This window comes from Choloepus didactylus, chromosome 7, assembly GCF_015220235.1.
Source record: "Choloepus didactylus isolate mChoDid1 chromosome 7, mChoDid1.pri, whole genome shotgun sequence".
In the NCBI taxonomy this organism is placed as follows: Eukaryota; Metazoa; Chordata; class Mammalia; order Pilosa; family Megalonychidae; genus Choloepus; species Choloepus didactylus.
The window spans coordinates 20,012,930-20,039,120 of record NC_051313.1 but is presented as its reverse complement, the minus strand read 5'-3'; the positions used below and the strand labels follow the sequence as shown (position 1 = coordinate 20,039,120).

General features: G+C 35.7%; 1 protein-coding gene across 6 annotated transcripts in view; it reads right to left on the bottom strand.

Annotated features, from left to right (window-relative positions):
- The window catches only part of PTPRK (protein tyrosine phosphatase receptor type K), a 604,460-nt gene that overhangs the window by 109,375 nt on the left and 468,894 nt on the right, over positions 1 to 26,191 (bottom strand). For all 6 annotated transcript variants that reach the window (XM_037844170.1, XM_037844174.1, XM_037844175.1 and 3 more), the window contains exons 9-11: positions 20,919 to 21,028; positions 19,617 to 19,818; positions 15,764 to 15,869 (exon numbers count right to left, since the gene is read on the bottom strand). In XM_037844170.1, coding sequence (XP_037700098.1) covers positions 15,764 to 15,869; positions 19,617 to 19,818; positions 20,919 to 21,028 — 418 coding nt within the window. The remainder of the gene's footprint in view (positions 1 to 15,763; positions 15,870 to 19,616; positions 19,819 to 20,918; positions 21,029 to 26,191) is intronic.

Genomic DNA, 26,191 nt, shown 5'->3' with positions numbered 1-26,191 from the left:
AATCATTAATTCCTCACAGGAATTTTTTTGGGGGTAAAGTACATCTTGGAAATTTAAGTTATCTATATATTTAAAAGAAATACTTTTGAATTCCTCAGAATTATGAGAAAACATTGTGCTAGTTTATATAAATGGAATAGAAATAAGCTGCATAAATTCCTCAAATTTGAATCTTAAGTCTAAGCAAATATGCTCCTTCTATATAGGAAAAGCAGTCCTTTTTCAACGGATCCCCAGCAGGAATGAGATTATTTTTTTTTCATGGACTTCCATAAAAAGAAAGAGGGACGAGAGAGTACATGAGAACGAGGGTGGGCATAGCTGAATTTGCACCTATGATAATTCCGAGTTTAGAATCTAGTATTAAATTCTAACTTAACATATACTGTGATATCTACAAACAAAAGACTTTCATATTTTAAAAGAAAAGAGCTTTGTAAGACTTTTTTGTCTTCCTACTAACTCAAGTTTCAATTTTCCATTAACATATTCCTAAGAAAACTGTAGGATGGTATCCTCTAGAAATAGGACAGAAATTGTGTTAATGTCAGAACTTGAGATTCAGGCAAGTAACTAAGGAGAAGCCTATTTTATTTGAAATTACGTGTACTGCACCATTCTCTAAGCCTCAGCTAAAATGGGTCCCAATCTAGAAATGCTGCTGATGGGGTGCTTGCTCTCTGAAACGTCCTTGGAGCAGGTACTTGTTAATGTTAAAATCCAGAAAACACACAAGCATAGCCCTTGGAAAGGAAGTGGAAAGGAGATCCTAGCAAACAAAGGTTATGTTAAGCAAATCTACCTCTTTTTAATTTCTAATTTGTATTTTTATATTATACATTTGTCTATAATTTGAATATCTGCACATAAACTCGTACATACCCATTCTTCCAAAAAACCAAACCACGTATTTTTTCTCTAATGGACAAAAATGATAATTACCCATTTTTGTTAATCATTCAACTCAAACTTTAAAAAATAAATTCCTTGTTAATTACCTCATACCTTTAGAAAAATCTAGGGAACATTCAATCTTAACTAATCCTATTAAATCGATATACAGTATATTACAAATTAGGGATACTTCATGCAAATCAAGAAAGCTTCTCTATCCAGATCTTTTAGGAGCAAAGCAAACTGCCAGTGTTGGAGAGGAACGAAGGCAGAAAAGGTACAATCTGCTCTTTGGAAAAGAAGCTTGAGTATAGATTTATAGAAGAAAAAAAAATCAACACTGTATATTACACTTTCAGATTGCACACTATTCCCGATTAAAGAAAAGAAAGAAAAATTGCGCAGAGATTGTTTCAATGTTCTAAATTTGGTATGCTTTCATATGGAATATAAATCAAGAAAATTCTCTCTCCATATATATATATACACTCACACACAAATAAATTGTTGTTGCCATATACTTTAATCTTACATCTTTTCTTTATTAATATTATTCAACTATAATTTGAAAAGTCTCAGAAGAACTAAGGAACCATATTTTGATTACTATCGAGAAACTGAGGCAAAAAAATTGATCTACCATTAATTAAAACTTAAACCATGAGCCTCACTTTCTTCATCCTATTTTATACTAAATATATAGAAAGATGTCTGAAAATTGGTTTCCAAAAGTCTCTAAAATCAGAGAGAAAAATTCAGTCCAGTTTCTGGATATTTTTCAACCTCAGTTATGCTCACCTCTATAATTTGAAACAGTCCATCATATTTACACACAAGTGTGGCTTTTAATTAGGATAATGGGCATTTAAAGAAGTATTTGTGAACTGAATGAGTTGGTTTTGCCTTTTCTATTGATTCATCTGTTGGACAGAAGCAAGGTATTCTTTTCTTTCTCCATGAAGGTGCTTTTTTTCACCTCAAAATTCCTGAACACTATTTGAATAAATGGGAATTTATGAGCCTGTGATTATCCATGGTAAACATTAAAAACCACTGAAACTGTCAACCAGAAGTAAATTTTCAGACGCATCTTAAATCATCTTTCATATTCCATTTGCCCCTGTACTCAAACCAAGGTGAAACTGTACTGTTATTCTATATAATCACTCAAAAGTCCCTTTTTCAGTTTAAAATCTTGGCTCAGTCATGTCTGAAATACTGCAACCTTTCTTTACAGAACACACTCAGCATGTTCCCCTTTCAGCATACAGAATATATGGAAACTATCTTTCCATGCAATGATATTGCTCAAAATCCTCCAGAGGCATTTTACTGTCATCAGTTGGGCTCAGTCTTCAATCAGCTCCTTTCAAGACACATCACTTTCATCATTTATTTCTATCTTTTCTCAAGCACACTGAGAAGGAATGTGTATAATCTGTACAGACATCAACTGTAATCATGGTGAGTTCTTAAAAGATATTTACACTAGGAGGTGGGGCAAGATGGTGGCATAGGGAGGTGTGGAATTTAGTTAGTGCCCTAGAACAACTAGCAAACAGCCAGAAACAACTAGTAAATAATCTTGAACAAATGTTACGGAGACTTCTGTGACCAGACAACAGCATACACCTCCTGAATAGGTGGACCAGCTGAGATTGCAGCTTAGAACTGTAAGCAAAGCTCCCCAAACTACAGAACTCGCTCCCCTTCCCCACTGGCACGGCAGGTGAGTCAGAACACTTCCCTGGGGGAAAAGCAGCACTCTGTGCTGGGAGCAAGGGAAGGTAGCTCAACCAAGCTCCAACCGTGGCTTTAACTAACAAATTTGGACTACTGAATACAAGTTACGAGCACAGATAAATCTGGAGCAAGCAGGAAAGGACAGTGAGGTTCCTCCCAGCAGAAAGGAGACAGGGCTGACAGAAAAAAATACATACATTAATAAAAACAGAAGCTTCCGGAGACAGCTGAGCTTAGAATACTGGAAAAGGGCTGTGTCCCAAGAAAAGGGGCACACAGAACCAGGTACCAACTCCTGTTCTTGTCTGGTGAACTAGAGGGCTGGGGACTAGTCCTGAAAAGGTGATTTCTTTCTTTTTTCCCTTTTTTCCCTCTCATTCTAAGTAGCTCATTAGAGACACTCAGGCATTTTCAATTCTCAGCACTAACCCAGGCAACAGTGGAGTTTCTTTTGACAGTCAGAGAGTCAAAAGAAAAACTCAAGTGTAGGAGACAATTTCCTGAAGGGCTTATCTTCAGTAAGAAAAGTGTTGGGGGGGGGTGCAACTCAAATGGCTGCCTTCCCTCAGAGAACTCAGATCTCACAGCCTGGGACAAATAAAACAAAACAAAACAAACAAACAAACAAAAAAAACAGAAACAGGTTAAGCTTGGCTTCTGACACCCTAGACTCCTGGGTGGGACAGGGTCCACTGAGAATTAAAGGCACCAAATTTCTTTATGCTGGTGGGGAGCTGTGGGCTGACAAGCACCACTTGCTGGGCAGGAGAGGAAAAGGAGGGTCTAAAGGCCTCACAGGAAAGACTGACAATCTTCTAGGTATCAGCCTCAGGGAAACCTGAAATTGAATAGAATCTCATCTTGTGACCTGGGCCCATCTGGTCTGGGAAAATTTGATTTGGGTAATCAAGGAAAACAGATGACTACACAACAAAATATTGTGAATCATACTAGGGAAAAACAAAGATATGGCCCAAAGTAACAAACTTATGCTTTAAATGAGATAAAGGAGTTGAAACAACTAATTAAAGATTTTCAAACAAATAGCTAAATCAATTCAAAAATCAAATCAATGAGTTGAGGGAAGATATGGCAAAAGAGATGAAGGATATAAAGAAGACATTGGGTGAACATAAGGAAGAACTCAAAAGTTTGAGAAAACAATTGGCAGAACTTATGGAAATGAAAGGCACAACAGAAGACATTAAAAACAAAATGGAGACATACAACAGCAAATTTGAAGAGGCAGAAGAAAGGATTCATGAAGTAGAGGACAAGACATCTGAAATCCTATACACAAAAGAACAGATAGAGAAAAGAATGGAAAATTATGAGTGGGGTCTCAGGGAATTGAATGACAACATGAAGTGTATGAATATACATGTCAAGGGTGTTCCCCCTAGCAGAAGAGAAGGAAAAAGGGGCAGGAAGAATAATGGACGAAATAATCACTGAAAATTTCCTATCTCTTATAAAAGACATAAAATTACAGATCCAAGAAGCACAGCATACCCCAAACAGAATAGATATGAGTAGACCAACTACAAGACACTTAATAATCAGATTATCAAATGTTAAAGACAAAGAGAGAAGCTGGATAAGAATAAGTGCAGATTTCTCAGCAGAAACATGGAGCTGAGAAGGCAGTAGTATGATATATTTAAGATACTGAAAGAGAAAAACTGCCAAAGAAGAATTCTATATCTGGCAATACTGTCCTTCAAAAATGAGGGAGAGTTTAAAATATTTTCAGACAAACAGACATTGAGAGAGTTTGTGAACAAGAGACCTGCTATACAAAAAATAGTAAAGGAAGCACTACAGGCAGATTGGAAAAGACAGGAGTGAGAGATTTGGAAAGAGTGTAGAAATGAAGACTATCAGTGAGGGGAAAACAAAATAAAAATAAAATAAGATATGACATATAAAATCCAAAAGACAAATGATAGACAGTAGACATTGTGTTGAGTGAAATCAACCAGAAACAAAAGGTCAGATACTGTATGGTCTCACTAATATGAACTAACATTGATGAGTGAAATTTGAGAGTTGAGAACACAAGTTATCAGGAGATAGAAAGAGGTTAGAGATCAGGCATTTGATGCTGAAGGAGTACCGAAGATTCAATAGGATAGATCCAGAAATGGAATGGAAAGCACAATAATGTGTTATGTTAACATACTCTACCCAAAGATTATTGTGAATATGGTTGAAAGAGGAAGGCTAGGGGCATGTATGACACCAGAAGGAAAGATAGAAGATAAAGACTGGAAATGTATAACTTAGCAAAAGCTAGAGTGGTAAATGATGGTGATGAAATGTACAAATATATATAAGAACGTTTTTAAATAAGGGGGAACAAATGAATGTCAACATTGCAAGGTGTTGAAAATCAGATGGTACAGGGGAAAATACAATCAATGAAAACTAGAGTTTATTGTTAACAGTGACATCGTAAGATGCCTCCACTAATTGTAACAAAGGCAATATAGCAAAGCTAAATGTCTATAAGAGGGGGCTATAAGGAAGTGATATGGGATTCTTGGGGTGGTGGTGTCCGATTTTTTTCATTGTATTTTATTTTATTTTTACTGTATCTTTTACATTTTTATTTTTATTTCTCCTTTTCCTCCTTCTCTGTGGAAGAAATGGAAATGTCCTCATTTAGATTGTAGTGGTGAATGCATAATTATGTGATTATAACAGGAATCATCGCTTGTTGACTTAGAATGGATTGTGTGGTATGTGAATAAATCTGTTCACAAAATAAATAGAGGGATATAAGTGCTGGAGAAAATGTGGAGAGAGGGATGTACCTACTCCCTGTTGGTAGGGAGGTAGAATGGTGCAGCCCAGTTGGAGCGCAGTGTGGTGGTTTCACAGGAAGCTAACTCTGGGGTTGCCATATGGTCATGCAACACCATTACTAAGTATATATTTGGAAGAACTGAGAACAGGGACATGAATGTACATTGCACACTGGTGTTTATGGCAGCACAATTTGCAATGGATGGAGGTGGCCTAAGGGTACATCCACTGATAAATGGAATGGTGAACTATGGTGTATACATACAATGGAATACTGAGCCACAGCAAGAAGAAATGAAGTTGTGAGGTATGCAGCTAGGTGAATGGACCTTGAAGACAGTATGTTGAGAGTGAAATAAGCCAGAATCAAAAAGACAACCATTATAACACCTCATTAATATGGACTAACTATAATGTGCAAACACTGAGAATTGAATCTGAGAGCATAGGTTATCAGGGGAAAGCTTATGGTAAAGGTTCATAGATTGCAAGCTCACTTACTTTCCTTATATGTTTTTGTCCTGCTACTTTCTCATTTGTCAAAATAAATTAATTAAGAGGACAGGAAATAAGAAATGAGAAATCAAATTAGAAGTCTTTTGACTGATTGCATGAAATGGGCCTGTGCTTTTTTTTTTTTTAACTTTGTAGTTATCTAATTACCTAATGGTACTTAATTCCTGCTAGAAGTAGATATTATTTGAGCATAATTCTCTGACAATTAAAAATATTTCAAAGTCAACTGAATAGTTTTATTCATTCTACCCATATATATTCCCCATTCCCTTTAATTAAAATTAAAAAAAAAAAAACTTCTACAATTAAGTTAAATCAATATATTGGCATCATGCAAATTCATTCAATACACAAAATAAAATTTCCTTACATTTATAAAAAGTAAAAATGATTTACATTTCACTATATTATAATATAATTTGATTACACATTGGCATGTAATCATTTTAGATTTTTAGTTCTCTTATGACACACATCCCAGGATCCCACTGCCACCATTGCTTATACTGTCCCGTTGCCAACATTGCAATGATAAATACAGCAAAGATTTAAGAATCATTCCTGGTCAAGATCATAGTCCTTGCTTGTCACCTCTTTACTCTTGGCTTCCCTATTTCTGTAAGAGATGCTATCAGTTCCTATATCAATGAAGATCCAAATCCTGGCATTAACTTTAGCAAGTTCGATCTCTTATGTAATTTCTCTTTCATAATGCCTTTTGATATACTATTTCCTTTCATATAGTGCAGTCAGCCACCCAACCACCCATTCAGACAATATTTTCTTTAAGTGTCCTATGTGTGCCATACACTTTCCATGGAGAACTCAAAAAAGAAACATTTTGAACACTACCAATATTTTTCTAAAACTCTGCTTTGTACATTAACCATTCTTTGCTAAACCTGCACCTATCAAAACCATGTGATGCTATCCTATTGTCTAAAAGACAAAATCTACTTTCTTTACTCTAGCACTAATATTTTACCTCATCTCTTGCTTTATGTCTCCACTCTTGGTCTCACTACCTCCTGATATATATTATCCACTTCAAATTGTTATGACAATTGTTATCTAAGCACATAATATATAAGGTGTGCTGGTCTGAAAGTATTATGTCCCCTAAAACACCATGTTCTTTAATGCAATCTTGTGGGGGCAGATGTATGAGTGTTGATTAAGTTGGAAACCTTTGATTGAGCGTTTCCATAGAGATGTGACTCAATCAACTGTGAGTGAAACTTTTGATTGGATTATTTCCATGGAGATGTGGACCCCACCTATTCAGGATGGGTCTTGATTTAATCACTGTCGTCCTATAACAGAGCTCACAAAAAAAAAGGACCTCAGAGCAGCTGTGAGTGACATTTTGGAGAGTAGCTAAGAGTGACATTTTGGAGAGAAGCTGAGAGAGACATTTTGGAGATGGCTGCTGAAAGCAGACTTTTGCTGATGATTTGGAGATGCTAGCTCAGAGTTTGCTCCAGAAAGCTAAGAGAGGACAAAATGCCCCAAGAGCAACATTTTGAAGGACACCCAGAAGCTAAGAGAGGAGGTGGAATACAACCCAGGATCAGCAAATGCCAGCCAGGTGCTTTCCCAGCTAACAGAGGTTTTCCGGACGCCATTGGCTTTCCTTTGGTGAAGGTCTACTCATGTTGATGCCTAAATTTGGACATTTTCATGCCAAATAAACTCTAAATTTGTAACCAAATAAACTCCCTTTATAAAAGCCAATTCATTTCTGGTATTTTGCATGATAGCAGCATTAGCAAACTGGAACATACGGTCAAAGGGATTCCTCCTTTTTTCTTTCCTACTTCTTCCACAAAGCTTACTTTGGTTTACTTCTCAGGAATTACTCTGTACTCTAAAGACAGTGGAATTAAGTCTTTGGGTGGAGGTAGATGAGTGATGAAGTGTTGGGTAGAAGTCAGAATTCTGTGGGATGCTTCTCCAGTCCAGTCATTTACCCCTCCACACCAACCATAATGTCACAGATACTGTGATAAAAATCACCTGAGGAATCTTTCAGGAATTCTGGGATTAAAAAAGGCCAAAACCCACTGTCTTTTAATATTAATACTTGTATCATTAACATGGTTCATTACAAATGCTATCTGATATTATACAGCTATATATTTTTCATTTATATATTCTTTTCTTTAGATTATAAGTTTACTAAAGACCATGGCTGTCATACATATTTCTAACTCTATTGCCCAATAATTCATTCACCAAATATTTATTTGGAGCCTACAATATGCCATGCACTATTTTAAATCAGAAGGTTACAATCATAAACAGAGTAGTCAAAGCCTCTGCTCTCATGAAACTTACATTTTAGAGGGGCGATAAATAAAAAACCAAATTAAAAAAAAAAACAAATAAATATATGTCAAGAAGGGATAAGTACGATAAATAAAAATATTGCAGGGTAAGGGGGATAGAGAATGAGGGAAACAGGAAGTGGTAATTTATTGGGGTGATTAAGAAAGGCCTGTTTGATAAAGTGTACTTTGTGCAGAGATCTGAAGAAAGAGTGCTTTGTGGGTGCATGCATTGGTTATTTCCTGCTGTATAACAAATAACCCTAAAAGTCTGTGGCTTAAAACAACAGACATTAATTATCTCAAAGTTTCTGTGGTTCCGGAATTTATAAGAGGTTTAGCTAGATAGTTCTGGCTCAGGGTTTCTCATGAGGCTGCAATCATGCTGTTGGCTGGGGCTGCAGCCATCTAAAGGGTTGACTAGGATTACAGAGTGCAAGATACTCTTCCTGCTCCCAAGTTCTTGCACGTGGCTGTTAGCCAGAAGCCTCAGTTGCTCCTCACATGGGCCTCTCCAGAGGGGAAGAGGGCCCTGATGCCATGGCAACTGGCTGCCCCCAAAGTGAATGATCTGAGAGAGGAAGCAACCAAGGTGGAAGACTCAGCACCTTTTTATGACCTGATCTCCAAAGCGATACACTGTCACTTCTGCTTTATTCCAATCATAGGTCTAGGGAGGGGCATTAGGTTCCACCTCTTGAATGAAAATGGGTAAAGAATGTGTGGACATATTTTTTAAACTGCCACAGTACCGCATGTTCAAAGTCTAAGAGTTTGATAATGCTTGATGCATTAAGGAACCCAAGGAGAACAATGTAGTAGAAGCAGAATGAGTGGAATCAGGTAAAAGGAGAGGAAGACCAGATGGACCCCAGGACCAGATTATGGAGGGTCTTCTAGGTCATGGTAAGGACTTTAGGCTTATTCTAAATGAGATGAGGAATCATGATTTCAAGTAAGGAAAGGATAGGGTTTTACACTGATGAAGGATCACTCCAGCTACTAGACTCGAGGGTGTTGTGCTGGTTTGTCTATATTATGTCCCCCAGAAAAAGCCATATTCTTTAATGCAATCTTGTAGGGGCAGAGGTATTAGTGTTGATTAGGTGGAACCTTCTGATAAGAGTGTTTCCATGGAGATATGACCCACCCAACTGTGAGTGACACCTTTGGTTAGGGTGTGACCTCTGATTGAATGTTTCCAAAGAGTTGTGGTCCTGCCCATTCAGTGTAGGCCTTGATTAGTTCACTGGCATCTTATAAAGGGGCTAACAAACAGAAGAACCTTAGAGCTGAAGCTTACAGAGACATTCTGAAGATTGCCACTGAATGCTGACTGACATTCTAGAGAACACCAGTTTGAAATGCAACCTGGGAGCAAACAGATGCCAGCTACGTGTCTTTACAGGTAAAAAAGGTTTTCCGGATGCCAACGACCTTTCTCCAGTGAAGGTACCCTATTGTTGATGCCTTACCTTGGACACTTTATGGCCTTGAGACTGTAACTTTGTAACCAAATAAACTCCCTTTATAAAAGCCAATCCATTTCTGGTGTTTTGCAAAACTGCAGCATTAGCAAACCAGAACAGGTATCAAGAGTAGAAGCAGGGAAATCTATTACAGTTACCTATATTAGTTTTATTTATGTTTACTACTACTGAATTAAGACAAAACACTGCACAATAGCTTAGAGAGAACTATCTAAGGCATAATATTTCTGAAAATTCTATAATAGGATTATAAGTATTTCCTTGGTTTGCCATCTATAGGTAGTTCAAAGTTGGTAGTCACTGCCAAAAAAAAGTGTTAATGATTATCATTACCTATGGTATATATGCACATAGGACTGGAAAGAAAATAAACAGAATGCGTATACCGCCTCCTATTTTCTTTTAGAAAACATCCCATCTACCATGACTCACATAATAAATATAAAATTAAAATAACTGTGCCAGTTTGAATGTATTGTGTCCCCCAAATGCCATTATCTTTGATGTAATCTTTTGTGGGTAGACGTTATCGGTTTTGATTAGATTTCTTTAAGTGTTTCTTTGGAGATGTGCCCCACCCAGCTGTGGGTGATGACTCTGATTGGATATTTCCATGGAGGTGTGGCCCCACCCATTTAGGGTGGGCCTTGATCAGTGGAGCCATATACATGAGCTGACGGGCAGAGGGAACTCAGTGCAGCTGAGAGTGATGTTTTGAAGAGGAGCTACAGACAAGAGGGACACTTTGAAGAAAGCACAGTAGCTGCAGATGAGAGAGTTTGAAGACAGCCATTGAAAGCAGACTCTTGCTCTGGAGAAGCTGAGAGTGGACAAATATCCCAAGTGCAACTAACAGTGACATTTTGGAGAGAAGCTGAAGCCTAGAGAGGAACATTCTGGGAGAAAGCCATTTTGAAACCAGAACTCCGGAGCATACACCAGCCATGTGCCTTCCCAGCTAAAAGAGGTTTTCCGGACGCCATTGGCCATCCTCCAGTGAAGGTACCTGATTGTTGATGTGTTACCTTGGACACTTTATGGCCTTAAGACTATAACTGTGTAACCAAATAAACCCCCTTTTATAAAAGCCAATTCACCTCTGGTGTTGCATTCCGGCAGCATTAGCAAACTAGAACAATAACATATGTTGGATTTTACCCAGACCATAAGACCGCTATGCCCAGAAAAATTGGGCAAAAGGATTGTTTCCATCTCTGCTTAAATTTCAAGACATCTTTATTTTGAATTCAAGTAATTTCTATGTCACAATAGTAATGAGACAAATTTGTCAACTACTGGATCTATTTACATTTCTGGGAAGAAATGAACTATTCTGCAGATGGATGAGGACAGTAGCCCTGATCTTTAAACTTGCATATTTGTGATCAAGTGACCCAGAAAAGATCCTTAATTTACATGTTCTGAATTCCATTTAAACTTGCTACCATAGTTTGATCTGTATTTCTGTTAAATTATTACTTAACTTGGAATATCAGATGATTCCTTTTTCTAATTCAACTGTGGAAGAAATAGTGGTTTTGGCTGCATTTTATTACTGTATTATAATTACCTAACTAAAAATGTATGCTTATTAAATGTTTTAAAATGCAAAATTAGATTTTACTTACAAAATATGCATTCAATAACTGTAGAATGGCTTAAAATAGGTAAAATAAGTTGTGCTTTTATTTGAAGAATGCTAAGATAAAATATACATTCATGCAGTTCTAATATTTATTACAACTAACAATAAACTGAGCATCACCATGGAGGAATTATTTTGTATATATTATAATATTGCCAGAGTTATTATCATTCTTTGAAAATAAGTTTCATTGGGTAACTTTTAATAAATGGGGCATTCAATGCATTATAATTTATAAGTATACCTAATTAGGTTAGCATTCAAAAAGAGTTTTGAAGAATATAAAATCTTTCAGAAAAAAAGGAGAGAAATTTTGCATTCTAGAGAACTAATATAGGAAGTATTCATTTGAATCATAGTAATGATTGTCAAGTGATGACCATTTTAAGGAGACATTATAGAAGTTGGTAAGGAGATCCAAGAGTCTAGGTAAATCAGGCAGCAACTTTCAGTCTTTAGAATGATTATAAAAGCAAAAATTTATTTTGTCGAAGCACACTTGCCAAGATTGCATTGCACGTGTTTCATATTAGCATATGAGAAAATCTTAATAGACAGCAGAGGGACAAAGCGTTTGGTGAGGCTGGCGTACAATATTTAGAAAAAGATTTTTCACTGCAGTGTACATTATTTGTTCTGTAAACACCCTCATCTTTGTAGATAAAACTTGTTAAAAGACATAAAATACACAATGGAACACCTCATTCCAAAGACAGAAAATGTCTTTTCTGATTTTGAATGACAATACTAAAAATGTCTGTTGTTACTTAATCACCTGAAAAACAATACCTTGAATTCTTAGGTGACTTTTTGTTTCTCTACTGCTTCTAAAATAAAATTTATCATTGTCTCTCACCAATGAACTCCACCCCACAGCCTTCCCTACTTGGAAATTTAAACATTTTACCTATGTAAAACCTTGTACAGGAGCCTCATCCACGTTTCCATTGCTACAGCCTGAATGTGGCCCATTGTCACTTCTGTAGTCTGGGTAACTGATAGAAATACTCTATATTTCTATCAGAGTGATTTTTCTAAAATTTAAAGTTTCCCATGATAGTTTTCTGCTTACAGTGCTTCAGTGACCACCTTCAGGTTGCATGCTGGTGTTTACCAGTCCCTCCCTCCGGCCTCTGCTTATGTCCTAGTCCCAGCTCCTGTCATTTCCCCCACATACCCTTCCCTCTTGAAGACCTGAACCATTTGCAGTCTTTGATCCCACAAAGCTCTGTCACATATCAGCCATTTGATCCATGGCTCCCTTTGCATGGAAGGACCATTGTCTCTTCTCTTCACAGCTACCTCCCCCCCGCCCCCCGCCTTGTCAAAGTGGCCTTGGCCAAGCTCATGTCTACCTCTCCTTCAAAACTCAGCTTTAACACCACATTTTCTAATTGCTGTCACTGTACTTATCATACTGCACTGTTACCACCTGATGATCTACGTCTTTTTCGCCCCAAATGAGGGCTCCCACTACATCACCTCTATGGGATTCTATTCCAACTGGAATAATTATCCAGCTCAGTTCTTGGCACATATTGAATGTTACTGAATCAGTGGATTTATAGAAACCATTGGTACTTTTAGCTTTCTTAATAAAACTAAACATACAAACTATAAATAACAAGGAGTTCCCAGTTAATCTGACAGAGACTTTCCAATTGGATTTTCTTTTGACATGAGGAAGATCAGGGTAGAAAGAATAGATATTTCCACTGGAGTTCACAAAAATGCATGGTGAAATGCAGTCTGGCAGAGGCTGGTAATGGTATAAAGAGGGAAGGCTAGAATCCAGGAGTTGGGGCTATAACAGCAGACAAAGCCAACAGATGGATGCTCTCAGGAGGTCTAGCGAGGTGGTAAATGGGTCAGACACTTGAGGGTGGGAGGAAGCTGGACACAGAGTGCAACAGCATTAAGCATGATGCACAGAAGAGATTCTGAGAGGCTGACATACATAAAGAAGACTTTGGGCAGAGTCATTTAGTTTCAAGTACATCTGAAAGGAGGGATGGGGACCCAATTAAAGGTGTGAGGTACCAGACCATAAATTCAGAGCTGGGAAAATTAATCACATCAAGCTGGGTCATCTTTTCAAAGGAATTAGGACACAAGACAAGAGAAGCCACAAGATAAATAAGCCTCCATTTACTGATAGTGAGATTGCAGGCAGGCATGTGGTCAGAGAAAGGAAGACAGGGCTCATTGACTGGAGAAGTCAAAGAGCAAAGGAGGAAGGACTCATCTGAGGCCGAAGCGACTGATGGGAGCATCTGGTCCTACCACCTGGCTCCATCCATAGGTGATCCCATTGAGTTGGCCCAGTCATTACAAAAGGCTAAAGATGGACAAGGGAATTAGAATATCAGTTGGAAAACAGATTTCTTTCCTGGTACTAACATTCTGTTTTTAAAATGCTCTTTGTTTATACATCACTAAATTATTTCTTGCAGTGTTCAACAAGAGCACTAATTTCCTACAGTGTAAAATTTGGAGTTCTCAGCTTCTGGGCTCAATTCCAGAAATCGTCAAATGCATTTCCAACAAATAGAAAAACAGGTGCATTTCTGTGTTTAGAGAAAGATGGATATATGATCATTCGGGGATTACTTTTACACAACCATTAGTTTGGACTCTGAATTCTTGGTAATTAGATATTTTATAAATGAGTAAAATAACCAAAGTAGAAGGAATATTTTTTGGTTGAAAAATGTGTGGTTTATCACAAATTCACTAATTGAACTAACTCAACACTAGCTATGAGCAAAAATTTACAGGGTTGCAGGCGCCTCGGATAGTTCATGACAAACTAGCACAGGACCTCTGTGTTTTGATTTGATCATTTTAACTTTGAATTTACAATGTCTAACTAGCATAGTGTCTGGTACATAATAAATGGTCAGTCAATGTTTTTGGAATAAATTGATTAAATGAATAAGGAATTAGTGTAAATTATATTATATAGGACAATTCTGCAATAATAGTGTACTGTGCTGCATTCACTCAAATATCCACTCATAAAAGGTAAATGGTAGTTCATTTAAACATCCGCCTCAGAAATGAACACCTACAAAGTAAATTTTATCACAGGAGTGTGTGAATGACCCTGATTACTTGTCAATAGAAAAAAGGCACTGAGTGAAGGAATTTTCCTTTCTTCTTTGGATCAGCCATCAGATTCACTCACAGATCACTGATTTATGAATAGCACCAGACATCTACTTTAAATTTTCAAGTAGCCAGGACTTCACAAGTGTTTACATTACAAGTGCACTCAACCATTTCTCCTTTTCCCTGCTGTGCATTCTGACTTTCAGCCAGGTGGACTCAAGAAAGTGTTTCTATATAGACATGGGTTCTTTTATTAGTACTTAAAAAAAATAAATTAAGACAAATCTTTTGTCCTTTCCAGTGATGTAGGATTATTTAGGATTATTTGATTGGTCAATATGTACCCATAAGGTCAATTATATTCATTTTACAGGTAGAACAAAGATTAATCTTTTTTCTTAATGAACATGTAAACAACTTGATAAATGCCTGTATTGATATCTATGCCTTGGTATATTTTGCAATAGAAGTTTGATAAACTATCCGCAAAATCTGCAAGTTTCAAGTGGAAACTTACTTAAGCTTTGGACAATTATCTCTTCACAAATATGCAGAAATTAAAATGATTGGAGTAATTTGATTCAATCCCTAAAAAACATGGCCCACAATTTCCTGCAAGATGAGGGATATTAGGTGATATGGCACAGATTAATGATGAAAAGCTAAAAGACATGGCAAAATAAATTTTAGTATTTACTATGTAATTTCCAATAAAGAATAATTCAGAAATTAAAAGGCCACATAAGCTGCATTCATTATAACCATTCTCCTTTTATTTCCTCAAAGCTTCCTATGTTTCAGTCATTCACATGAAATTATTCTTAAGTGATTTACTACATTGGACAGGAATTATTTTCTCATCCTATTTCTGAAAAATTTCTTCAAAGCTCTTATACCACAGACACCAATAAAGGAAATAAAATGAAATGGTACTGGAAGGAAAAGAGCCACGATCTTAAATCAAACAGCACAGAGAGGTGAATGCTTTTGTTCATGAATATCTCAAAAATCTCCTTAGAATTTTAATCCCAACTACAGGTCTGTCTACAGGCTTTGTCTAAATGAAAAACAAACGAACAAAAACAAAACAAAAGCAAAACTTTCCTAACGGTAATTATCAAATGAATGTCTCTTAGAAATGACTGCTTTATTGGCTGCTAAGCAACTATGGGAAAAAAATCTCTCCTGCTGGCCGTTTTTCCCATTAACCATTATTTCCTCCCTTTTACCTGATAGGTGCACCTTTGGCTTGTGCTGGTCTCAACAACACAGTTATTGTGGTGGCGGTTTCATTGAGAGACGCATCTACTCCTTCATAGTCAGGCAAAGTCGGAGCTGATAAGTGAATAATGAGGAAAAAATGTTTCAGTCAATTAATAGTAATATTTCATAGTTCATCATGAGTAAATGATCCTAACATAAGGAAAATCAATGTAATAGTGATCTAAAACTCACATTATTTTGTAGAATAAGAGATACCGTTGATTATTAACCCCTGACAACATAAGTAATGGTTTGGAAGGTGTTAAGCCAAGATTTGTTGTTGAGATGCAAATATCTGGCAACCTATGACATACACCCGAAACATTTTGTGAGGATGTTTTAGATTTTAGTTCATTGAGACCCTGAAATTAGCACAGATGAGATGGGAGGAAGCTGATAACAGTGTAGACTCCATGGAATACAGGTGATGGGGCCACCCATGGAGCCATGGAGATGTGAGGAACTCATGTATGAAGCTGCCTGGTGAGACAGGGCTATTTATGACCTGGTGCAGGGAAAGCCCCAGTTTCCTTATCCAGACTGCTTTCAACACTGTGGTCATAACAGAAACATATCAAGGAAGCGTGGCAAATGGAAACGGGAAGCTTAGTTTTTATTTACCATGATCTCGTGCATCAGATGCCAGATGCTTGAAGAGGAGAAACATAAATTTGGAAATATTTGATAATGTTTAATGAGAGAGGGGAGGAAATGTCTTAATCTTGAGCTGGGTAAAAAAGTAACCTCAAAATGGCCTTTCATCATTTCCACGTAGAAAGACACTTAAGGGAGTTTATACCCAGGGAAATGTGTGCATTGTCAGAAAGAATTGAAGAACTGAGAGTAAAGGTCATCTATCAACTTTTTAAAAATACTTCATTCATTCATTGAACATTTACTGAAATCTTTCCTGCCTTTTGGGGATTTTTAAATCTCAGGGTTTTCAAATGAAGCCAAATATACATATGTGTGTGTAAATATCCCCCAATACACACTAAAGGACAATACACACTACCTGCGGTGGGGCAAGCAGGGTCCCTGCTCTCGGGGGCACGCACCCCCAGGGTCGGACAGGGGCATCACGAGTGATGACGTGGTTGGGCACAGAGGTGTGACTGGACTAAATTTCAAGTTTTCAGATAAGTGCCCCTCCCCATGTATAAAGACAAAAACTATCACCCTTGACCTTTATAGAATTAAAAGTAGGGATTCACATTTTACCAAGCATAAGCCAAAGAAGACTATTGATTTGCTGAAACAATGGTTTTCAAACTAGTGAGTGGCTTATTAAAATACATCTGCATCCCTCACCCCCACTATGAAGCTTTTGATTCGGCCCATCTGGGGAGGCGGGCAGGGTAGTGTGCATTTCTAGAAGGTTCCAAGGTGATGATGATGATGTTGATCTGGGGACCAGATGTTGAGAATCACAACTCTAAATTAGTGTTGGGAATTGGGAGGATGAGACAGAGAAGACTTTAGGGTCTCAGTGACGCTTAAGCTGAATTTTAAAAGAAGAGAGAATCTCAGGAATAGTAATAAAATTCCATGAGAAAACGGTATTCTTGAACACTACAAACTGTGAAAGGACATGGTGTGTTTTAACAGCTACAAGCAGTTTGCTATGCCTGGAACTTTGGGTTCATGGGGAAGAAGGGATGTTGGGAAGAGCCTCCTCATAAAGGGCCATGGAGGCTAAACTGCATGGATGATAATCGTGCATGATTCTGTCCCACTGGATACAAATTTTAAAAAACTTAAGAAGAAATATGTGTGTATAAAGATTGATGCAAAGATACATAGAAGCAGGACAAATCTGAAGGCAGGGATACCACTTAGATATTTTAATGCTCTGTTTAAAATATGTACTGGAACAGTGACAGTGGAAGGAAGCAAATTATCTGAGAATTATTTATGAAGCAAAATCAACAGATATTGAATATAATACATGCAGAATATTATTATATTTATATATACTTTATACTTTCATAACCAACCATTCATCTCCAACAACTTGGTTTCAATTTTATTTAAGTTGCTTTAAAAATGCTGAGGAATGTAGTTACTAGACTCAAGGGATAAATTACCTCAAAAATTGAAACATGCTGAGAACTGCACTACCGTAAATTCATCAGGCTTAGCAGTTTAATAGTCAATGTGATTACTAGTTGTTCCGAAGATACAGTGATATGTCTATACATATCAACCAAGTTTTTCAAGTCCAGATCAAGTACCCATTGTACTTGGGTTGGTTCCTGTGAAACTACAATTAAATAATTAAATATTTCTACCATATTATATGGGTGTTTCTGGTCTTTATACATTTTCTATTTAACACAAACCATGTCTGAGCTTTGAAAAGCATACACACACATTTATATGTATATATACACACACACACATATATATATGAGAGAGAAATATATGTGTGTACACACATACACACACACACACCCCCGTTCGTGGCTCTCAATAATGTACATATGTTCAGTGCTCTCTGTTTTACAAGTTTATGAATAGAACTATAGACGTAAGTACCTCTGTTGAAAGATCTTGTTCATTTATAGTGCTACTGCTATTTTAAAAAGCAGGAAACATGTCTCACTATAATATCATAATATTGCCAGGTCATATTTTCTAATAAAGTGAGTCAATAAATATTTTAGACTGACAATTTAGAATTGCTCTATCAGGGTATTAATTGGCTACTTTAACAAGTTACTATTTTCTAATATAATAGATGATGAGTTAAAATTCTTTTTTTATTAGTATACTAAGATAAACCAAATGTTATACAAAGGAACTATAGCTAACATTGATATAGCTAATTTATTTTTATGAAACAAATTAAACAAGTTTTGTATTATATTCAACATAATTACAAAGAAATTTTTAGACAAAACAATGTAGAGAGTATTTGATGCAAATGTCACAGATTCAGAACAACAAAAGAAATTTTCCAATGATGTAATATATATCACTCATATACTATGGAGAACTACAATGAAAATGAACATAGGGAATTTAGATATTTAAAATTAGTGGTTTAAAATTGTCACTGGCTGAAACTTTTAAATGTTTACTTTTCAAATTTTAAATCCAGTTAGATATATAATGCATTTTTATTTTAGGAGTCTTAAATATGTAAAGTAAAACATTATACAAGCTGTAGTAGATTTAGAGCTTATTACAATACTAATTCCTAGGAAGAATTTAATCACGTTTAACTGATGATTTGACTGAATGAGAATTCACATCTGTAAACATCCTAGTCAAATGCAAACTATGTAATTGAAAGCATAATACATTGTGAAAAGTAATTATATTCTACTTCATTAACTTAAAATTCTCCTGCACATTTCCATTCTTAAATTTAGTTGACCAAGTGTTCATTGAGATTGCTAAGAAAGAAAGGAAAAGGGAAGAGATAAGGTATGTGGTACTATAATATTAGAACAAGGAACTATCACTTTTGATAACATCCATATGATGAAGATTTGATAGTATAATAATGACCAACTCCTCAAAGGTCTACAAGAATTTATAACAAACTTTGAAAGACTTTTCATAAAGACACAAGTTTTCTAAAGTACGCTGCCAGTTACAAAAGTGACTATGAAGTGTGTTTGGGTTTGGAGATATAAGCAGATGATCATTCATATTCAAATAATCCTTTAAAGTGCCTCTAATCTTGCATAACTGTATGAAAGATGCACTAAGTGAGATGGACTACTTTTTGTATACATGTGATTCTCCTGGACATGCTCTTATGAACCAACAGTATGATCAATCTTGTTTGCACTTTAATCATTTGCATACCTGAGATATTGGTTGTCACATTGATGGCTGTAGCTGGCCCAAAGCCTTTGACTGTGCTGGCTCTTATGAAAAACTGGTAGGTGGTTCCAGGGTGGAGATGCATGAAAACATGGTGTGTACTATTCCATAAATTTGATACTGTCTGGGGAGGTCCAGCCACTGGTACTGCAGGATCAAATGACCGAATGCTGCTATAGCTGACCTGTTTTAAGAAATATATTGCCTATCACATATCCAGTCTAAGTTACATTAAATTGTAAAGAAATTTTTCTTAAATAAAGTAGTATGCAAAACAGCATTTCTCTGAAGTCAAACATAATTTACTTTCACTTATTTCCTTCTCACTATGATGTGGCTATTTCTTTGTCATTCTGTCTGTCTTCTATCTAGACTAGATAGCTATACATCCATTCTGTCTGTCTGTCTATCCTAAACAGCTATACATCCATTTTCTAACATCAAAAAAATTGAACAATAAATGAATATACTTACACAGCCATATGTATACACAGCCACAAAAAATCTTACGCCTATATACTGATGTGTTTGAAACGAGGAAAGTATGAAAATGTTTTTTATTATTAACACTATTCTATGATTTACTATGTCCAAGTTATATAACAAATCTCATGTAAATATTCAAGAATGCTAAAGGAGCCACAAATTATAAGACTATGCCAGTGATTCCTATTCCCAAGATGCACTCCACAGGCACTAAAAATTTACACATTTTTTGCTCTAATCAACACTAACCAGGCAGGAAAAGAACCACACATTTGTACAATTAAAATGAACTTCTTGTTTCTTCTTTTTAGCTTCTCATATTTGAAAATAAGATAATGATTTTGTATCCAAAGATGAGATGAAGCTCTGAAATATTCAGGTTTATGATATATTTTTCAAAATGCGGTATTAATTCTTTACTCTGAAACAACTGACAATGGTCTTCCCTAAATCACAGTATAAAAAATGAGCTGCTTCATTTTGTAAAAAGTAAGATTAAGTTTTTTTATGTGTGACTACTCATTACAGCCATCAGTAAGTTTGTTTGACAAGGTGAAACCTGTTTCCAGAAAAAAATAAATTGCTTTTACTTTAAGAAATTAAAAATTCTAGGGGCCATACAAAAATTGTTTTTGACAATCTTGGGATCAACAACAATTTGCAAATCAAAATGAAGAACTATTATGGTTTTAATCCTCACTTACTTCTTTTCCATTATTTCCCTCTAACCTTTTCCTTTTCCTCTCCCTCTTATTCCTTCAATCCACATGTCATTTAGTTTCCTTGTTCTCCCAGTACCTCATATTGAGTGATGATTCCATTTGGATCCAAAGGTTCCTTCCAGTTCAAGAAGATCTTGTTTTCAAAGGATGTTCCTTTAAGGGATTTGACTGGTACAGGGCCGGGAACTAGAAAACATGCATTTTTGATTAGAAGCATATTTACCTCACAAACAGAAAGCTTAAATCACATAAGCCAGACATGTCAAATTAAAAATAAATATAAAATAAAATAAAAATATGTCATTAAAAATAAAATAAGCTACACCAACATTTTTCTGTCTTTGACATATGGGTATTTAAGGTAAGTTTATAAGTGTCTAATGCAGAAAATTTTAGAATGCAAGGTTGTTTTTATTCAGAAAATGCTATCACCTTCGAGAGTTGAATTTATTTTGTAGTCTAGTTTTCTCTGTTGTATAACTCTATTAACATGAAGATCTCATTTGTAATTTCTTTCAAGAACATACCTGTATTTCCCTGAAATATTTTTTGAAGATTATGATAAGCCCCTAAAGAATCTCCATAAACAAAATTCATAAAATAATGAATTATAGTAATAATTAACACTCCCTGGAAACAAAAGCCAAATCACATAGCACTAGGTGGAAATGTCCATCAATAAACTGGCCTTTAAAGCTATACTATTAACTTTCTATAATGTAACAAAAGACAGTGTTGATTATCATAAATTTTTAAAAGTTGATTGAGATGAATAGATTGAAATATCATTGCTTCATTCTTTCAAATGAAATGCATTTTTTTCAAAGCTAAGAACCAAATCATTTTAGAGCACTGAACTTGTTTAGAAATCAACAATCAGCATAACTAGTTTTGAAGGGTCCCCAAGAATGACAAGATTTGAGGAGCCTTCACTCCAGGCCTTATTTGCAAATGTCATATAACTGGCAATACCCAGTGGCAAACCTGAATGATTTGTCTCCTTCTATTGAATAAATATAAGATACATTTGCTACTGTGTGTTTTCCTTCTATAGGTTTTATATAGATATCCAGTTGCTATTTATGCACCCAAATACCCAGCTGCTAATTCTGTTACAGGGAAAAATAAATAGAAATAAGGTAAATGTTTTGAAATGTTATACTATCCATTCTATTTTGCTTTAAAACTAGTTTCCTTTTGAAAACATCAACCCCAAAATTGTGCAAGTATAATTTTAAATTAATATTTTCCCTTAATCTAACATTTCAGTGAACTTCACACATGACATTATCTAGAAATGTAGTTGTAAAGTACATGGCAATTTTGTGAGGATTGAAATAAATTAAAAATCACTGGATCAAAAGAAATGTTTTGCACCATGGCTAGCAACATCAAAAAATTGTGAATGGTATGTCAGAAGAGTAAGATTTATTTCAATCTACAAGGAGACTGGCAACCATGTTATAACCTCTGGGACAGGCAACATGATTTGGCACATTAATAATAAATTCATAAAGGAACGAGACCAAAGTGAAGAGAAAGATGTCAACACTGAAGCTGAGAAGATGTGCTCAGGCATCAGTCAGCTGCAGGTTTGGGGAGAAGCTCAACAAAAGCCTTCGCTCCTCTTACGCTCCAGTCTCAGTACTGCTGGGTCCCAGGGAAAGCAGTCAGGCTGTCACAACCTCTTTGTGCAATCGAGGCTGTCTGCTGAGGCTGCCATGAACGCTTGTTGGTTTTCTAAGGGAGCATCTGTTGTCTCCCTTCTACTCAAATGCTGCAAGTTTATTAATGTGATTAAGGAAAGCGTCTTTACATATCTCTCGCAGAAGGAGGCTGGGGAGGGGAAGGGCAAATACTCCAGTTAGTGAGGAAATGTTTATTTGATGGTATTATCATTATAATAACTGCCTATGTTCTTAACAAAATTTGGCCTACAAATACTATAAGAAGTTGCATTAAGTGTTTCAAATTGTTCACCAATTGGTGTGGCTTAAAGTTGTTTGCATAATTCTGCATTGATAGAAGGGTAGAATTGCAGAATAGTTTAGCTTCTCTAGAATCGTTGTATTTCTTTGCTCTTCTTACATGTACTTTACTTTGTCAATAGGATTCACTTCAGGTACCTACAAGTCATGTTTGTAAAAGGGGACTGGTTGTTTTGGAGAAAATAATGGACAAAAGGGTTTTATGCCACTGACCTTATACCTGGACTTAGTGTAGCACACACACACACACACACACACACACAAAACTAGACTTAGGTGAACTGCAATGCACACCCATAGACACACACACATACACACATTGTATGGCGGGGGGGTATGGACAAATTATATCCAATAACACTCTACATTTAAAGGAAGATAATGGCTCTACATATATGGACAATATCTCTATATATTTATGATTTGTCTAAATACAAACTGAAGTCAATAGAACCATTAATATAACATTCTACAGATTACCAGGGAATGTCACTTCACATTTCCACATCAACAACTTTTAATGGAGACAGAATGCTGAGTTTCGCTCTCCTGCTAGTGATTTATTTGGGAGCTGGTTCAGCTAATTTTTGTTAATGTAGGAAAAATCTGTTAAAATGCAACTCTCAAAACTGAAAAGAGAGGGCAAATGAAATGTGAGTGGGGCAAAAGTAAATAAACAAGCATTAAACAAACATTACAGCTACTAAAATGTAATAAATGCATATTTAAAAACAGCTTTGTATTCTAAAAAAAAAAAGTCCCCATACCAGGCTTTTTTGCTGAGTTAACTTCATAATATTGATTTTCAGAAATACTGGAATAAAAAATGAAAACTATACCTCATACCAAAAAGTTCTACCCATGCATTAAAAAATGTATGTAATAAATTAAATATAAATTCCACCTTAGGGTTCTGGTGGGAAATCTTTCTAGCTTTGCTCTCATGATTTATGGATGTCCCCAGAATGCTTTTCATGAAATTATATCTTTTTATTATATGGTTGATAATTTATTCTTTTTCTATGTATGTAGGGCAGCAATAATTTAGTAAAGACTGACTTAATCAGATCGTCATAATCCATCGATCTTTGCAACAATTGATTATAATTTAGATGTTCTCTACCCCCTTAGGAACATTAAGACACATCAAGTATTCTACATAGAAACTGAAACTCACACAGGCAGATTTGAAGGCTAAGTAACTTGCAAATACTTCACAGAAAGCTTGTACTTCCATCATTAAGGTTTATATATATATATATCTATATATAAAACAAAAGGAGGAACTGGGACTAAAATTAATACTGAAATTAAAATACATAGTTAATGGCATTTGACTTTTACAAGACTATTTCTGGATGAACTAAATAGCACAGTCATGAGTTTGATAGATTTAGGGCATAATTCCCTAGTAATTCCTTTTCTCATTACTGGTCTAGTCAGATATGTACCCAAAAACACATTAAAAATTTGAATGCAAAGATTATATAAGCCTGGCTGCATCCTTTGGTTTGTGGGAAAAAAAAGCAAACTAACAAACCATACCAAAAATGCCACTGAAGTGAATTGTATTGTTAGAGGGTGACTGGCTGAAGAAACACAAAATTCATGTAACTGACTCTAAAATTACCAATTAAGAAATTGTTTTCAAAAATTTAAGTACAGGCACTAAAGCATGTGATTACATTCTCATTAGTGAAAACATGAGTTACAATATATCCAGGATAGACAGTTTGTGTTTGTCCCATTTTATGAGATGAGAAATAGAGATTTATCAGTTTTTGGATCTATGCTTAGATTCCCCATCTCTATAATACCTATAAAAACAACTACTACTTACCATTCTTTCTACTATAAGCATGTGTTGAGTTGTGTGTGTGTGTGTGTGTGTGTGTGTGTGTGTGTGTGTGAATGGGTATTTGTGTATTTATGTATTAAGTTAGGGTTTGTTGACTAAAATATTGTTGCTGCTTCGATTAGCGCAAGCTCAAACACAGTAGCTGAAATAGTTATCTCAAAACAGACAAAGGTATACTTATCATAAATAACTCTTAGATTTATACTTTGAAATTTTAGGAATTTGAGAATAACTCCAAGCACAATTTTTGGGCTATATTAACTGTTTCCCTCAAAGTCTGAGCTAAATGAGGTTAAAGAGCTCTCACTTGCCCTTATCAAAACAAAAACAACCAGGACAAACCAGGGTCATTTCCATTTTTCGGAGGAAGAAGGCTTGAAATGATAATGAGTGTCTTCTAGAAACTATGGCCTGTAAGCCTATTTTATGGCAATTTCATAGTTGGTTGGCACCAAAATATAGATCTGACCCTAAATTTCAGAACCTGAAGAAAGTTAGGAAAACTTGGGTATTAATATATATCCTGTTTTCCAAAACCCAGATAAAAATGTAGCCATATTTATTTAAGGAGAAAGAATTTTAGAAGGGAATGGAACATTAGAGATCATCTATTTTAAAACCTTCATCAGAGATGAGAAGTGGAGAGCCAGAGAGATGAAAGGATTTGCTAAGATTACAGAGGTATTAGAGCCAGGACTTAGAGCTCATGGTTTCTGACTCCCAGTTCAGCTTTGCCTCAGCTCCCCTTTTTAGTTTGCTTGTTTGTACTCATGCTTGCTTTCACTCATGAAAGGAAATTTTGAAAAGGAAATGTCTGACATCGAAAGAATGAGATGAATGGATAAACAAAATGTGGTATATCCATACAATGGAATATTACTCAGCCATAAAATGAAATGAAGTGCTGGGACACGTTACAGCATGGGTGAAACTTGAGGACATCATGTTGAGTGAAATAAGCCAGACACAAAGGGACAAATATTGTATGATTTCTATTATATAATATACTCAGAGAGGCAAATTCATGGAGACAGAAAGCAGAATAGTGGTTACCAGGGGTGGGGAGTTATTGCTAACCGGAGCGTATGAGTTTTGGTTTGGGATGATGATAATAGTCTGGAAGTAGATAGTGGTGAAAGTTACACATATTGTCAATAATGTCTATGACAAAGAATTGTCCACTTAAAATGATTTAAATGATTTTATGTTATGTATATTTTACCACAACTAAAAATAAATTATTTCTTTACAAAGAGTGCATTATTATTATTAAAATTTTATCACTATTCATAGACTTTTTTATATAGGATTCAAAACATTTTCATTGCACCAGGAGATTGATAATATACTATAATGTCACTATATAATAACACTATACTACAGTGCCACAGCAGGGTGTGTATTACAATATTAAAACAATGTTCATATTATTTAATGATTCAGAAGTAACACACAGACAGATTGGATAAAGGACAGCTCAATTACTTGGCTGTTAATAGCTTT